Here is a 17391-nt window from a genome sequence, read left to right as displayed (position 1 = left end):
TGGTTTGTGGGTCAAAGCAGTGCCTTGTGGGTGTTCATTTTAGCCATTGGCTGCAGCTGGATACGCACAGACCTGTGGAGCAGCCGTCAGAGGCTGCACGCTGGAGTTCAGCTCCTGGTTCCCACCCCGACTGTCACCTAGTGACTTTGGGCAAATTACTCCACCTCGGAGCCAACTGCTAAATTATTGAGGAAATCGGGAGCTGGTTGCAAAACCATACCTGGCTTGAAATGGGCTATTGTTGGTAAAATTTATACCGGCAATATAAAATTGACAAGTGCTAAAACTCAAGCTTTTTTTTGTTTGTTTTTTATTTGCCCTAGGAAAGCTGGTTTGTCAGTATACCTCTGCGTCAATCTCCCCATCTGTAAAGTGGGTTTCATAGAGTTGTGGGATTAAATACACTAAAGCATCTGAAGCCCCTAGTACAATGCCTGGTGCTCACTTATGATTAGCTCTTACCTTTCCTCCGTGTTGCTATTATCACGGAGCTGCTGTGAACATCCCTGCACAGGTTTTTCATTGCTTTGGATCATTTTGGGTTTGAAGTCTTCCAAACAGAATGACTGAATTATGACACAGATGTGGTTTTAGGGTACTGCTGCATGTGGGCAGCTTGCACCCCAGAAAGATTGGGGGCAGTTTTCAGGACACCGGTGGAGTGTACTTCTTTCAGGACAACACATCTGAAGCCTGATGAAATGTGTTTAAGTCGCTGGTAGAAAGATCAGCAGCTAAAAATCATGATTGGTACTGGATGCCTGGTGTTCAAGGGCCCAATTTCCTTATGATTTTTAGGCTTAAAGTCTGCCCCCCGATGGGAAAGGACAAATTAGGTTTTGCGAGCTTGTTCGTCAGCCAGCAGGGAGAAAAGAAGGAGCCACTGAGAAAGGGGGAGTGTGGGTCCCCGAGGCAGAGGTACCACGGAGCCACCCATGTGATCCATGGGACCCTGTACTGACTATTTTATTTTTATTTTTTTATTCTGAAATAATCTGCTTAAAGTGGCCCCACAAAAGCAGGATCGGCCCCAGCAGGACCCCTGATTTGGATCTGGCTGCAGTCCTGTCTCCCAGTGCCTTTTACTTTAGACTTTTCAACAAAATGTTATTGGAGACAATGTCTTTAAGTGGAGGGTTTGGCGTCCCAGCCTCTAATCCCAAGGTTCCAAGTGCCATTCCCATATTCCCCTTCCTGAGGTTTCTCAAAATGTGTCCAACTGCCACATGGGGGTAGAGGGAGAAGGAGCTTGATAAAATGCCGCTTTCCAGGCCACACCCCAGACCCTTCCATTCAGTCCTGGGGACCCAGGCTGGAGGGAGAGTGGCTGCATTTCCACAGTGCCCCAGGTGATTCTCTTGTCATTGAAGTGTGAAGACCCCTGAAGGATTCTGCTCACCCCCTGCCCCCCACAGCCGCCAGCAATGTTGATGGTAACTGCAGTGCTGCTTAGTTGAAACACAAAGCCAAAAGCCAAAGCCACAGACCTGCAACCAGACGGAGACTCATCAGGGGAATCCCCACCTGCCAGCCACGCCTCAGCCCCCCCCCCCCCCAGTTATACTTCATCCCATTAAACTTTTGAGACCAGTTTCAGATTTATAGCTGGGCTTAAGTTTTTATTTAAAGAGGACAGTTGACAGAGCAGTTTTAATGTCTTTGTTTTAACAATCCAGCAACAGAGCAGCCTTGGTCCCTGGGAAACTTTCCCTGCAGAACGTCCCTGGCCTCGGTCTTCGGGTTCAGGGAGAGTGGAGCAGGGACACAGAGGCTGGGCTGGGCCCAGGGGCGTCATCTGATTCCGGTGTGGTCGGCTCACAGCCAGCTGAGTCCACGGTGCCAGCTCTGAGCACCACCAGGGGCGGCCTGCAGACTGGTGGGTGGAGGAGCTCTTGGTGCTTTATTTACTTAAACTGACTTTGTAGTTGAACCGATGTCTCCTTTCCTCGCTGTTAGGAATTTTGGAAACCTAGGCAGGTGCCCATTTCCTGGGTGAACTGAGTCACTTCCCTCCTGGGGTTGAATAATGCCCTCGGCCCCCTGACACTGGGCTCTGGGAACTTACTGTTTAAATTATACTAAATTTACTCTCACCAGTTTCTTCTGCTTCCCCCAGATAGCTTTCCCCTGGCAGCTGCCCTGGGGGTGGCTGTGGGGGCCAAGGGGGCCCAGGCAGGCGGCAGTAGCAGCTCCTCGATAAGGGCTGTCAGGAGGCGTCCACTGGAGTGAAACAGTCCCTCGCAGACTTCCGGGGACAAATTTCCTTTCCAAGCCAGTTCCCATCTCTCGAGGGCCCTGCCTGGGGGTCAGCTTTTCTCTCTCCTCTGCAGGGTGCTCGGGGACCCCTAACCTAGTCTACCCAGTCCCCCCCAACTCTGTCCCTGGGTGGCTGGACATTCCCACTCTGTGCCTTTGCTCCTGAGAGTGTCCCCTGTCCATTGCCACTTTCCCTGGACAGCTGCAGAGGCACCTAGGGTGGGGACTTGTCCAGAGCTGCCCATTTCGGAAGGGACAGAGCAGAGGACTCATCTCTGACCCAAGAACAGAGCTCGCCGCACAACCTCACACTGTCCGTTTGGTCATCTCGTTAACATCTGTTGGGAGAGTGTACGTGGGGAAGACGGCTTCTCTCTTCCTTCCCTGCCTCCCTGCCTCCCTCCCCTCCTTTCTTCCTTTTCCCAGATGGGGCATTAAAAACAAACAGCGCCATCATCAACCATCTTTGTCATTCCACAAACGCAAGGATGGTTAGCTCCCCAGACCGTAGGAGAGACGCTCATGTAAAGAGCTCTCCCCACGCACAAGAGTCTATAGGGAGAGGCCCTGGGTAAAGGGGAGGGAAGGCCTGCTCTGCCGTCCTCTCTTCTGTAGCCCTTGAATCTTCACCATGTAAGTAAATATAATTATCTATTAAAAAAGGGAAAAACCCACCCAAATCCCAGGCTGTCTTTCCTCCATCCACACAGCTCACTAGGTTCTTCCTGTTTTCATTTCTTCCTGGGACAGTGAAGAAAACTTCATGCCTGCCTGTAGCATTGCGGGCAGATGGCTGTTTGGAAACTCCTGGTCTCATCTTCTCAATTAATTTTAAGTTTTTTACATCGTTCACAGCCTTCTCCTGTCCAGGCTCTCCAGCCAGGCAACCTCAGGTTGAATCCTAACTCGTCTGCTTCCTTGCCTGCTCCTTTGGAGCAAGTTATTTCGCTTCTTTGTGCCTCAGCTTCCTCATCTGTAAAATGGACCAACAGTGCACCCGGCCTCCAAGGGTTGCTGGGGGTTGAGGTGGGATTAGTAAGTGCTCCGTAGAGGCCAGCTATTTTTACAGCTGTCATCGTCCTCTCTGCCTTGCCCCTGATCTATCAGAAAGACACAGCTCCTACCCAACAAATGCACAGTCTCCCCGACTGATGCTGGAGGGAAAAGTCACATATGTGCCTCGAGGTAGGGGGCAGGGAAGGTGACACAGGCGAGTGTAAGGCACATTTATGCATAAATGTGAGCTCCCAGAGGAAGCACAGGGGCTCCTCAAAATGAAAAACATAATGACAGGGTCTTCACTTGCACCCCCAAGATAGGGCTCCGGGGTAGTTTTATTTTTCCTGGGCCTTTGCCTAGAAAGTGAGGATTCTAGGGAGGCTACAAATAACAGTCCAGCCGTCTTATTTCCTTCCCTCTGGTAGAAACCAATGGCCATCTGTTGTTTAGTCCACTCAAAAGAGGATGTTGAGGTTTGTTTTTGCTTCGGACTCAAGGGTGCTCAGGAGCCCCGCAGCCCCCGGCCTGTCTCACATGAAGCGTCCCTGAGAAGGCAGTGGATTTCGGGGCTGCATGGAACTCCCCGCTGGACCCCAGAGCATGGAACGTAAGGAACGGCCCCCACCCTGTGGCAGGCGTCCTCGGCTCGCCCATCACCTCGCTGCAGGGCGGAGTGGGGGCTGGGGGAGTGTGGCGCACAGATAGGTGCACAGGTGCCCTTTGCAGGCACAGGCTGGGCACTAGGCTTTCTCTGAGGCCTGAGACCTCATGTGAAACTGCGAGATGCCGTTTCTGAGCTGAGCCAACCCCCTGCAAACTGCCTGCTCTGCTCTTTGACGCTTGCTGTTATTATGATTACTTACACACTTTTTTATTGTTATTATTTTCTCCTAATTGCAGTTCATGCAAAGCTCCCCACCCAGGGAATTGCATGCCTGATGGGTAGTTATTCTCAGAAGCTAGATACTGGAGCCGACAACCTCTTAAGTGATATTTAGATAGAAGATAGAGTGTTTCCATGACCCAGTTTCTCTGGAGCTTACATAGATCACGGACTCGTGCTTCTGAGTTGGGATTGCTTTTTTTTTTTTTTTTTTTTTAAATGTAATATATTTGATGTGGTTTAGGTGATCTTAGGTGATCTGGGGTTTTAAATATGTTTTGTGGAGTGTGTACCTTCCTTCAGTATCTTAAAGGAGTATGGTGTGTGTGCGTGTTGTGTGTGTGACTGTGAGTGAGTGTGTTGTACCAAATCACTTTAGAATTTAGGGTTAACATTTCTGCCTTTTCCTGGGCTTGAATGTTTAGTTTATTTTCTTTAATATGTTGTGGGTTTTGAGGGTACTTGGGACAGACCCTTGGAGGATGTAAGTTGACTCTGCTGTTGAAGAAGCTGGATTTGGGGGTTTTCCTAAAATGTTATTTGACTCGGGGAAATTGTCGATGCAGGACCATTGCCCAGGCCTTCCCGCAGACTGACAGCAGGGATCCGTAGTGTAAGCATTCGGCTCTGATGAGCCTTACAGATGCCTTTGGAGTATGGATTTCCAAGGAATTAACGTGTGGAGAAGGTCTCTGGTAGATGTGACATCATAGCATCTATAAATAATGCATGACGCAATATGCTGCAAGCACCCAGCCTCAGCCATCTGCACCGGGATGCTGCGCTGTCTGAAATAATGGCTTTTACTGAAGCCAGAAACCACACGAAGCAGCATAAATGTAAATGGAAAGTATACGTACATGTGTTTGCATGCTAGATGATTCTGGCGCCGTCTTAGGGGAGTTTTTGTCTGCACAGAGTTGGACTCTTACCCAGTTTTCTCAGCCTTCCCCCACAGTGTAATTGTTCTGATCACTTCAAGGCCATCATGTTCTGGCCTCTGTGAGTGTGAAGATCAGCAGATATGAAAAATAAAAACGACAAGAGAGCCTTGTGGTAAAGGGCAAGCACTCTGGAGAGGGGCTCTCCGGCTTAACCATGATTCCCATTTCCTAGCTGGGCGACCTTGCAAGTTACTGTGCCTCAGTTTCCTCACCTGTGAAGTGGGGATAATATTACCCATACCAGAGAGTCATCCTGAGAACAGAATGATTTAACCCATGTAAATAGCTCAGGACAGTACCCAGAACATTGTAAACAATTTGTGTTTATTATTAGCTAATAACAGACTAATCTGAAAATAAATTTATTGAAAAAGACGTATTGTGGCTGCAAAAATATGAAGATTCCAAATGGATTCAGGAGCCCAAGCGGTATAAAAACCATTTTTTTCATGACAAAAATGTTTTACAGTTGAACTAAACAACAACAAAAAGTAATCAGAACTGGATAAAATTAAGTCAAATGTTATCACCAACAGCTCCTTACTAAGGCCAGATAGTAAACCAGCTTGCTATGGAGAAAGGTCATTTCTTTCTCCTGTGCAATATTGGACTGATTATAACATTTAAAGTGAACCGAGATGGCTTAAGAAGCACTTACTTACATACATCAGAGAATAGCGGACGTCTGCTGAGCAGGGGATAAACCCTGAGTAATGGAAATGCTGAGTGAAGGGACAATCTCTAGGGCAGTGCCAAATGGAGTGGACCTCCGCTCAATCTCATTGGAGGTCAGGGATAATGATTGGGACGAGAGAAACACCATTAAGTACTTGGTGTTTGCAAATGCTGATCTATCCAGATCTATCTATCCATACCTATCTATCTTAATACCAATCAAGAAGGATTATGGGAAAAAGGCATAGCCAAAAGCCTTAATCAAATTGAAGGACAATTGGGTTCCACCCAGCTGTTCCTTAGCTGGGTCACCTTGGACAGGTCACTTACCCTCGACCTTTATTTCCCAGGCTATATAAAATAAGGCGACTAGATTCGATGAGTGGGTTTTGAATTGCAAAACTTTTTGTTCAAATGAAAGCTGGCATGGAAGCCTAACATGCAGAGGGGTGAGAGTATGAAATAAAGTGTGTGGGGGGGGTAGCAGCTGTGGAGCGCTGGCACAGCTCTCTTACCTCTTGGTTAACCCCGGAGCACTGTTTTGGCTGAATGGGAATCCACCGAGTGTATTTATTTGCATGATGGCGCGTCAGTGAAAACCCAGATGTGGTTTGGCTTATGACTGAAAAGAATGTCAAGGGCCTTGGAATCCTTTGAGGCCAAGGTTGAGAACGTGGGGCCCAGGCGGTGGTTCTGCAGCAGCGAGAGAAGCGTGCAGCTGCCTGAGACCCTTCCTGGAACAGTGAACTTGTGTCTCTACATTTATTTACTTGAGGGAGGATCTGCTGGGGACATGGAGTCAGCTGTCAAACCGTATCCTCCGGGTAAAGCACAGAAGAGTAAATTAGTGAGAAGCTTGGCAGAATGAACCTTGTTGCAGAGATTTCTTAGAATAACGATCTTTTAATACGATTTGCACTTTGTTGGGAAGAAACTCAGTGTTCAGAGGCTTGCCACGCTAGCTGGCACTTGCAAAGACAGCAGGAAACTAATTTAATATCCACAAACTGAAGGTTCACTTTAGAGAAGCGTCAGGTCCGTTGGTGATGTGTTCGAGGGAGTTTGCTTCTTGATTGAAGGAATGGATTTGTCCCAAGTCATTCCCGTCCCTGCTCCCTCGCCAGCGCGTATTGAAGCGCAGCCTTCTGCCGGGGGTCTGGCTTCTGCTTTACTTAGCCCAAGAGACTGTCTGAAATCCAGGTAGTTTTCCCAGATGCTGGGAGACAGAGTCTCAGCTGCTTGAGAAATTAGAGCGCGTGTTGACCCCCAGTAGCACGAGAGGTCACAGAAGCTGAATTGCTATCAAGTCCAATGTATTCTGATACAACTGTTCTTCCCCAAACACAACTGTGTGGCCCCTACTTATTCACAGCGGTTAACATTTATAAGACTTTTTCATTTGTCCTTGTAAAGTGATTTGCTTGGCTGATTATTTTATTTTATTATTATTTTTCTTTTTCAGTTACAGTTGACTTCCAATATTATTTTGTATTGGTTTCAGGTAGACAGCAAAGTGGTTAGACAATCATATACTTTACAAAGTGTTCCCCCCAATTTGGCTGATTTCTTAATTAAAAGCGTATTTCCTCCTAGATTCAAACTTTTCTCTATAGAAATATGTCTCTACTTTGGAAAAAAAAAGACCATGGAAAAACAGTATTAGCTATAAAAATAGTTCACTCGATACATTATTTTAAGGAAGGGGAGAGAGGAACTGACATTTGTTGGGAGCTTCTAGGTGCCTGGTGCTTCCTCTTTTAATCCTTTGGGTGACCTGAGCTATAGGGGGATTGTCTTTATTTCCCATGTAGAATGTTGCCCACGGCCACACAGTCTGAATTGGCCAAACTGGGTCTGGGACCTGGGCCCATCCCAAGTGACATTCCATGGGTTTCCCTCGACTCCAGGAAATTGCCGTAGAGTGAGACCTGTTTGTGTTGTCACTTCCTCCTCAGGCAAGTAGCTAAAGTGTGCTCGTGGGAGGTCGCCTGTGCCTATCCTTTAGTCTAGAGGCCTTGGGTGTGTGGAGTGCAGCAGGCGGGCGGTACAAGGAGTCATTCATTCATTCATTCATTCATTCCGCCTACACGCATAGTTAACTGTGATGCCGAGCATGTGGAGCCTCACGCAAAAGGAAAAGCCAGTAATAATGATCCCGTCTTTATTTACAATTTTGGTATTTTGCTCAGTGTGGAATGTTTTGCATTAATTTTTATTTTTCAAAATATTGCATGAAACTATCACTTATCTTGATGCCCGGGTGCTTTGGTAACCCCTTTAAATTTTGCACCTGCGCCCGTGTCTCCTTTGTCACACCCTAGTCCTGGCCCTGGTACGTTCTTTTATTTGTGTGCCAGGCAGTGAGCTACGTGCTTGGGATACATGGTAAAGATGGACAGGAGCTTTCAGACGAGTAAGAGTCAGTCGTGCAAATCGTTGTAACAGCATAATTATAAGATGATGGGGAAAGTGTGACGGGGAAGGAGTCTCTGTTGAGCCAAGGTGCCTGGGAGGCAGGCTGGGGTGCAGGCTGCCTGCGCTTGGCAGTGGACACATGGGTGCGGGAGGAATGTAAGGAAGTGTCTGGAAATGACAAGTCCCTTCATCGCTCTGAGCCTCAGTTTTCCGCATCTGTACAATGGAGGAAATGGTCGCACCTACTTCATAAGGTTGTTTATTGTCAGGACTAGAATGAGTTCACTGGACTAAGTGCCTAGAACAGATTTTGGCACCTGCCTTAATATCTGTTAGCCACAGTGGTGATGATGATGACCATTGTATGCGGATATTTTAAAATGACGGTACCTATGGGCCACATACACAGTCTAAACTTTGCTTTGCAGACATCCACGACAGTGACGGGAGTTCCAGCAGTGGCCACCAGAACCCCAAGAGCACAGCCAAATGGGCGGCCTCTCTGGAGAATCTGCTCGAAGACCCAGAAGGCGTGAAAAGATTTCGGGTTTGCCTTTTTCTTTGTTGACAGGATTGATTTGACACATGAAGAAGTTTAGATGTGTGTCGGGGGGAGCACAGGCCAGTTTTTAACACTGTCTGTCCCAACTCGAGAATAAGAACTCACCTGTCGATACCAAGATGGACAGGGTTTCCCAGATAGCCGTGGACCAGCTCCGAAGGTCACGCACAGGCCAGCTCTGGGTTTCATGTAGCTGGATGGTGAGGATGGGGCCGTGGGGAAGAGAGACCATGCTCACTGGCAGGATCCACGGAGAGTGTCCAACTCTGTGGTACCTGGGAGGGCTGGTCTTGATCTCTCTGATGTGAAGGTTTGTTCTTTTATGTGTTGGAATTATTAACAGAGTGAGACAGGCTAGACAACAGCTGGCAAAGTGAAGTTGAACTTCAAGAGGAGGCTGATGGATGGGGAGGCATTGGTGCTGCCTAGAAGTAACTTTTTTGGTCAGCAGCAACCCCAGGTGTCCGAAGAAGCCTGTGTGAATTTGAAGAATGCCCTGTATCTGTCCTTAAATCTGTGGTCAGGCCAGGATGAGCCCTCAGGCTGTTGGTCCTTCAGTGCCCAGGGAAGGGTGACAGGCAGGGCTACTAATATTCCTGGTCACCAGGCCACTGTGAGCTCCGTCTAGATCTCATGGAGGACACTCTTCTGTGCCACTAACCCCAACATTTGCCAAAAGAGAAAAATAGAGCCCTCCAACTTAAAATGGTTTTCAGCATGACATTTTTGGACATGCTTAATATGTTTTCTTTTGTTTTGTTTAAAAAAAATGGCCTGATTTTAGAGGAATGTACTTTGTTTAAACACTGTCTGGAAGGAACTAATATATCTTCCACTTTAATTTACTTTCTGGTAATTTATTGTTAGCTTAGAGTTGCGAGGAGATGCTGGCTTCATTTTTACTCTCATTTACAATGTCAAAGCCATTACGTTCAAATGTATATGAAATTCTAGCTCTCACATTAAACATCAGCTTTGTTTTTCAGGGTGCAGTTTTCAAGCTCATTTTTTGGATTTTACCAAATCGATCCTTGAAGGGAGATGCATTCTTTATTTGTCGTTGTTTTTTAAAAACAGGATACTGTTTTATATATTTTCTCTCTGTATCCATAGGAATTTTTAAAAAAGGAATTCAGTGAAGAAAACGTTTTGTTTTGGCTAGCGTGTGAGGATTTTAAGAAAACAGAAGATAAGCAGCAGGTATTTCTTCCACGATGTCCTCATGTTCTCCACAATTTTTTTCTCTCCTTATAAACTTACAGCTACCTTTCCAATCTATTTTGAAATTTCCCGAAGAAGTCTGATCCTTATTGGATGTGGGGGAGGGTTTAAGCTTCAGATTAGGTATCTTGTGTTGCTCAACTAGTCATAATTTTGAAAAGAGGGGTGTTAATCCTTGTTTAAATGGAGCTGTGCAAATGGACAAATATTTAAAGTAAAAATAACAGTTTATGACATTTAGAGTTCATCATCGTGTATGATTTTCTTCTTCGTGGATAAGTTATGCGGATGCTGCCCCGGTGTTTGACGTGTCTGCATTTTGTACGGAGGCAGTGAAATGACAAGCAGATCTGGTGACAAAAGCAGCGTGCCTCAGGTGGATTGTCAGTTGTTCACTGTATCTTTACGGGACATCCCGTAGTTGGCCGGCATCCCGCGCAGACGTTTCTGACTCCTCTCCTGTGTGCTCTTTGCAGGGGTGGCCTTTCATTCTCACGCCAGCCAGCGTTTCCACCACTGAAGGCTGAGGATAGGGAGAGGTGGAGGAGATTACGGGGAAGGAGGCCTGTGCATTGGGCGTGCTTTTGAGGCCAGTGCCTGTGTATTTCTAAGAGGCTACCACCTGAATGCCTACAGGGTCCAGGAAGTAATGTACCCGGGCAAGGCTTTTGGTGTGAGGTTGTAGGGAGTGGGGGGGACTGGGGCCATCAGGGTTGCGGCTGGTTGCTGAGCTGACTTTGGCAATGAAGGCTTTGGGGTCTGTGGCTGTCTGGGCTTTCTCTGCTTCGAGTTCTGCCCACCGAGGTCTTCGCTTGCCCACCCTTGCCCCCAGAACTCCAAGGGGTATTTCTTCCTACGGCAACTTCTCCCATCTTTAGTCCAGTGCTGCCTGTTTCTCCAGAGAAGCTACGCGTTTGGATTTTTATGTGAACCCAGCTGATATTGTAAGGGTTAGAACTAATTTTTTTAAAAATGTAAAACCTTGCCTGCCAAACAAAACACATCCATGGGCAGATGTGGCTTGTGGGCTGCCAGTTATTGAACATCTGTCTCCAAACGCTGGAACCCAGCCGTCATTACGTGTTCGCAGGCAGCAGCCTGGAAAATGTTCATGACTGGTTTATTCAAAGGCTCTTCTGGAGCTCGGACCCACTTTCCCCAGGCTGGAGCAGTGTGGCCTCCCTCCCCTTAGGGGCAAGGGTGGATTCTGAGATAGGTTCCCTGGAGCTTGAATTTCCTAGGTCGGCCTAGAAGGCTGTCCAGGGCATGACCCTTGGTATTTACTTTTGTCGGCTTCTGCTCCCTGGATGGCTTTGCCTGAGCCTCCTGGGCGGTGAGTGGCCTCAGGCAGCAGGAGAGAGGGCTGCCACCCTTCAGGCAGGATTGCTCATCCCTCTCTTTTGCCCCCGGCACCCAGGACAGGGCCCAGGGACAGCCTCTCATAAACGCTGGACTGTGCTATTGACTTGTCCAGCCTCGCCTGGAACCCAGCTCAGAGTCGAGCAGGCGAGCAGATGCCCATCCCTCTGCCTTATTCGTTGTGTGTTGGAGGTGAGAGGGCCTGCAGGTTGGCCAGCACACCCGTCATTGGACAGACCAAAAAGTCGAGTTTCCTCCTTGGCCAAGCTGGGACTTGAACCAGCGCCCGAGGCCACCCAGTCAGTTGCCCCGCAGACCATGCCGGTGCGTCCTTCAGTTCAGCCGAGTTCACCAGATCTTTGTGGAGTGCTTGCTGAGGGCCAGGCCTGTGACAAGCATGGGAGACACTCAGGGACAAGACAGATGAGCTTCTTTGGGGAACAGATATTGGGAGGGGAAGCCTGGAGCCTAGAAATGGGAAGTGCAGTTCTGTGGGAGCAGAGGCAGTGAGCAGTCTGGAAAGCCCCCAGGGGAAGGGACTTTTAAGCCAGCTGACACCTGACACCTGAACTGGAGTTTGGGGATGGGGTCCTATTCCTTGAAGAGGGGACAGCATGTGGGGAGGAATTCCTGGAGAGGAGAGCTGACGGTAGACCAGATGGCTGGAGGCCACGCTCTGCTGTACTGGAAGCTGACGGGCTGGTGGGGCCACACCTGGAGAACCTGGGTGCCAAGGTGAACACTGGAAAGCCACGTAGTAGGTTGCATTGACCCGTCCACATCCTACACACAGAGCTCCCAGAATCCAGCGTCCTGTCTCTGCACCCCCAAACCCTGACACCCAGACTAGGACTCCTTGAAGGTTTGTGTCCTCGAGCCTGGAACGTGCCTGGCTGTCGCTTCAGTGCAGTGAACGCTGCCTCCCTGTCGGCTGCCTGGGGATGCAGACAGCCCTGGAAAGGGGAAGCGTCTGCCTGAGCCTCAGGGCGACTCCCACCCTGCCCGGGGCTGCGGCCGGACAGGTGAAACGGCAGCTTGCTCAAGGCCGCAGGCTTGGTGCAGACAGAGCCGCACGGACCAGGCCTCTGACTGCAGCGCCTGTGAATTCTCTAGTGGGTCTGGCCGCAGGGGAAGTAAAACCAGGAATAAGTTCGGAGTCACTAATTTAGAAAAGCGGAGGCGGGCCCCAGCACGGGGAGAAGTGGGCCCAGCTGAATTTCACAATCAGACTGAACGCATCTGGGCTTTGCTGCGGGTACGTCTCGACAGGGAGCTGAGGCGGTCATGGGATCCATGCCACCCTCGCTCTTCCCTCCATGGCTGGAAATGGGATCTGCCCTGGTTTGTTTTCCATTCTTGCTTTTGGTTCATCCAGCCAGATCTCTCCTTAGCGCTTACCGATTTATCTTGTCTCTTGTATAATTTCTTTATTTATCTTCTGTATTGTTTGCTTTTCCCCTGTCGTGCAGGCTCCGCGAGGTCTGAGGTCTTTGTCTGTCTTCTCCCCCAGTGTATCCAAGTGCCTGGAACAGTGCCGGGCACACGGGACTTCCAGCTCTTTCCGCTCAGGTCGGCCGACACCTGAGGACCCACCGTGGGGAGGGCTCGCCTCCCGCTGTCTCACTTCGTGCTGCTGTTGCAGCCCCGGACTCGAGAGGTGGACGTGAGTCCATCCTGCTGGGGCTCGTAAGCTCACAGGCCCCGGACAGTGGGACTGTGTCTTCACCGTCCTCCCGGGTCTGTGCTTCGCCCCCTGGCAGGCAGGAAAGCAGCCCGTTGGTTTGGGAGGGTCTTAATACTCTGCATTTATGGTGCGGATGCTGGGACTTCGGGAACTGGGGAGGGTGATGGCCCCTACCCTCCCTCCTTAGGGTTGCTGGGTGGTAGTGCCTTCCAGGTGCCCATATTCAGCAATCAGCTTTCCAAACAGTGCCCTCCCTTTGCACTTTCTTTATGGTTTAACGTTTTTCTAAAAAATGCCTCTTTCCATGAATTAGCACGTGAGGTACCTATCTTCTAAAACAAAGCAGCATTTATGTTTTTTAAAACCTCAGAAAAAACTCCAACAAGGTGTTCATTCTTTGGCTATCCCTGAATTCACTCACTCACTCACTCACTCACTCACTCACTCATTCATTCATTCATTCATGCATGCATGCATGCATTCATTCATTCCTCAGCCCATGCACGTTGGGCCAGTTTACTATGTGACAGGGATTGAAACGGATATGGCAGCCTGCACAGATTTGTAAAAGCCAAACTGAAACTGGGAGTGGAAAAGTGGCAGGGGTGGTACAAGGTTTCTATAATCGTAGCTCTGAGAGCGACTTGCACTGGTATTGAAATATGATAATACCTTTTAGAGCTAACAGTTATGGGGGAAGCCTATCATATTTATTATTTTTATTGTATTTTACTTAACACTAAAACTTGATCCAGGATTTTAGAGTGTTTGATAGTCTTATTTAAAATAATGGTCAAGGTTTTCCTAAAAAGCTGAAACACCATCTTCTTTATTTAAAAAAATCAAAGTATTTAGAAATCCAAAAGCGACATGTGTAGGCCTCAGGTGAAATTCACTCGTCCACAGGCGCATGCAGTAGGAAGGCCTATTCCCTTCACCTCTCAGCATCCTCGGGAGCTCATCTTCCTCGGCTTTGGGCTGGGTCTTTCCAACTTTTGCCTTTTGATGTGGACCTGGCAGGGTCTGGGCCGAACCGATCAGAGCGCAGATGCTCCTAGTGTGGTCTTGGGCCTGCCAGTGCCTCCGTCCCTTCCTTCTCTGCTCCCTGTATCATTTTTAGGTGTTATCTGCCACTTCCTCTTACTATAACTGAGGTTTCACTTACCTACATCCTGTCTACTGCATTTTCTTTACGAAAATATTTATTGTTTATTGTTTGCTACTGAGCCAAAGGGGACACTACAGTTACATGGTTCTTGCTCCATTTTTTGCTTTTCTTTTTCGTGGCCTTTAAAACGTTTCTTGATGGGATGTTGCATGGACTTGGGCTTCTCAGCTCATCTCTGCAGTCCAGGCTCACCTGGGGACAGGCCTCCTGGGGTCCTCTGACCACAACTCCCTGGGTCTTCCTTTGCCACCACTGGCCATTCTCTTTGCCCCTCTCCTGCTTCCTGGACCCAGGTCCTCCTCTGTCCTGAGTCACCTGCTTATTGCGGTGGAGCAAGGCTGGCAATAGCCTCTTGAGAAAGGGGATGTGGTGGGTAGATGTTTAAAGATCTTGTTGAATGAAAATGTAATTCTTCCCCTACTCTCCCACTTCATTGATAATCTGACAGAGCACAGAACTGAATGAATTCTAGGCGAAACTCACTCAGAAATTTAAAGCCATTGTTCCATTGTCTTCATTTTTGTTAAGAATCAGTGTTTCATATGGAAGCTGATTTGTTCTCTTTGCTTTTTTCTCTCTGGAATGGTACAGGATCTTCTTTTCATTGCTAGTGTTCTAAAACTGTCCACTTAGAGGCTTTGGCGGGGTGGGGCTCATTCACTGTGTGGGCATTTTATGGAAGCTCTGGGAAGTGTTCTTATGTTGTTATTAATATTATCATTATTTTTTCAATTTTTTGGCTTTTTGTTCCTACTTTTCTTTGGAGATTTCAACTTTATCTTCAAATCCTTCTGTTGAATTTTTTTTTTAAAAATATATCTTTATTGATTTCAGACAGAGGAAGGGAGAGGGGGAGAGATAGAAACATCAATGATGAAAGTCATTGATCGGCTGCAGCCCGCAACCCGGGCATGTGCCCTGATCTGGAATCAATCGCCTGGATCCTAGGTCAATGCTCAACCGCTGAGCCACGCCCGGCCGGGCCTTCTGTTGAATTTAAAAAAAAATGTTTTTATTGGTTTTAGAGAGAGAGGAAGGTTGAGGGAGAGAAAAAAAAACATCAATCGTTGCCTCCTACTGATCCCGGACTAGGGATTAAGCCAGCAACCTGGCATGTGCCCTGACTGGGAATCGAACTGGTGACCTTTCAGTGAATGGGACGACACTCGACTGAGACACACCGGCCAGGGCTGAATTGTTCTGTTGAATGCTTTATGCTTTTTTGTTTGTTTTCTCTAGACCCTCTAGTCTCTTTCTGGTGGCCACAAGCCTAATATTATGTTTATAAACAAAACACATCTCCAATCAACTAGATTGGGAGACATTGCTAGGGAGTTTGTATGCAGAATTTCACTTACCCCTTCCATTCGGTTTGGCCTCTCATCCTTGCCCCCCTTTATGCTTCTGTTCTGCAGCTTCCCTGAGTCAGGCTCTTTAGAGAAGAAAACACCCGCCTGGGGAGGGGGCAGAAGAGGAGAGAGAGGGGAGGGAGATGACTGCCTGAATGAATGCTCGGAGTTGGGGGTTGGGGACCTGAGGGTGTAACGGCTTCTTTCTTCTGTCCCCCACCCCCCCATTCCTTCCATCTGGGTTCCCGCTGCCCGAGCTCCTGCCGTTTTTGGACATTTCTGGTTGGCACTCCCTCCCCAGCCTTGCAGGTGCTCAGGTTTGCTCTTGCTCTCTGCGGAGTCATTCACTGTCCCTCCAGCTGCTTTCCATTTCCTGAGCCAGTTCTCGGAAATATTCTCGAATCACTTGATGTTCTCTTTGCCTCCTTCTCTGCCTGCAGCTGATATTAATAAAGGTAGCTTGCTCCTTTACATTTCTTATGTGTCCTCTCCTGTCATCCACCTCTGGAGAGGGACAGGATAGGGAGGGACAGCTGGTGGAGTTAGGGGCAGGAAGCAAAGTGAGCAGAACCCGGTGACAGGCAGGGCGTCGCGATCTCAGTCCCCACCTTCCTGAAGTAGAGACTGCAGGACCCACTGGCAGGAGGGGCCACTTCTGTCCTTGTATTTGAGGTGTCTGTGGGACATCCAAGCCCACATTTCTAGAGATCAGTTGGCTACATGGTCAGCAGCTTGGGGGAGGGTTGGGCTGAAATCTGGGGAGAGCGTGTGGTTAGAAAGCAGTCAGCCTAGGGCACAACTCTAGGAAACCCCAGGATTTATGGGGGGGACAGAGGGACAGGAGCTGACAAAGGAGGCAGGCGGTGTTGGAGAAGCCTGAGGGCAGCAGTGGTGAGCGGGGCCAGGGGCCCGAGAGCGGTCCAGAGGACGGTCCCAGGGCCTTAGCCGCGTGGGCCGCAGTGAGCTGGTGGCGGCCGAGCCGGTGCGCGCAGCAGGCCCTCCGAGAGGCCGAGGAGCGGGTGGGGAGGGGGAATGGAGGCTCCCAGCCGCTCGTCTTTGGATGTTTCAGGAATAAGTTGGGGTGGGGAGGCATCAGCCAGAGGACATGGGTAAAACGAGACCTTGTTTTATCTCCCCAGCGGGAAAGTTCCCAGCGCTTACTGGGTGAGGGCGAGGACCCAGCACGTGCAAAACCACACTCTTCTGAGCTGCGGGCCAGGGCACTGGTGCCATTGCTGTTCCCGGGAGCAGATTGCTGTTCCCGGGGCTGATGTCAAAGGGAACCGGCTTCTCCTGCACATGCACTTGTGGGGAGCAGAGGCGGTGCTGACTTCTGCCCGGGCTGATGCCGGGCTGGAAGGAAGCCCCAGACTCCTGGGGCGTCTGGGAAGAGCTCCCCTGGGGGCAAAGGCCTCACAGGCCGTCCTCAGGCTGATGCCAGGAGCCCTCACATGGGCCCCGGCGGGGTCTTTTCCCAGCGCCCCGGGCAGGGTGGGACGCTGGCACGTTTGTCGTCCACAGGGCGCTGGAGTGGAGAAGCCGGCCATCCTCCAGGTCACACCCAGAGTCACAGATCTGGGTGACCCACAGGGGGTGGATGTTTTCTGTCCCCATCCTGACAGAGGCAGAAAAGGGTTAACAAAGCTCTGGAAAATCTACTGAAATATCTTGAGAGACGAGGTTCTTGTTTTCCGGCCAGGGCTCTCGGCCTGGACAGCAGGCCTTCCCGTGACCAGCTTGCGGTTGGCAGTCTCGGGGTTTCCCTTTTCAGTCACACTTCCTATCCCGGCCCAGATAAGCTCTGTGCTGAAGTGTGTCCAGTTGGAGACGGGGCCGCTGTGGGGACCCCCCGGTGTGCCCAGACAGACTCGGGACG

At 49.4% G+C, this 17391-nt stretch overlaps 1 protein-coding gene across 1 annotated transcript in view; it reads left to right on the top strand.

The window, feature by feature from the left end:
- The window catches only part of RGS10 (regulator of G protein signaling 10), a 30992-nt gene that overhangs the window by 1425 nt on the left and 12176 nt on the right, over nt 1–17391 (top strand). The window contains exons 2-3 of the mRNA XM_081158040.1: nt 8601–8719; nt 9848–9934. Of these exons, the coding sequence (XP_081014166.1) occupies nt 8601–8719; nt 9848–9934 (206 nt within the window). The remainder of the gene's footprint in view (nt 1–8600; nt 8720–9847; nt 9935–17391) is intronic.

Source organism: Miniopterus schreibersii (assembly GCF_964146895.1).
Source record: "Miniopterus schreibersii genome assembly, chromosome: 14".
NCBI lineage: Eukaryota > Metazoa > Chordata > Mammalia > Chiroptera > Miniopteridae > Miniopterus > Miniopterus schreibersii.
This window is presented reverse-complemented; position numbering and strand designations above follow the sequence as displayed.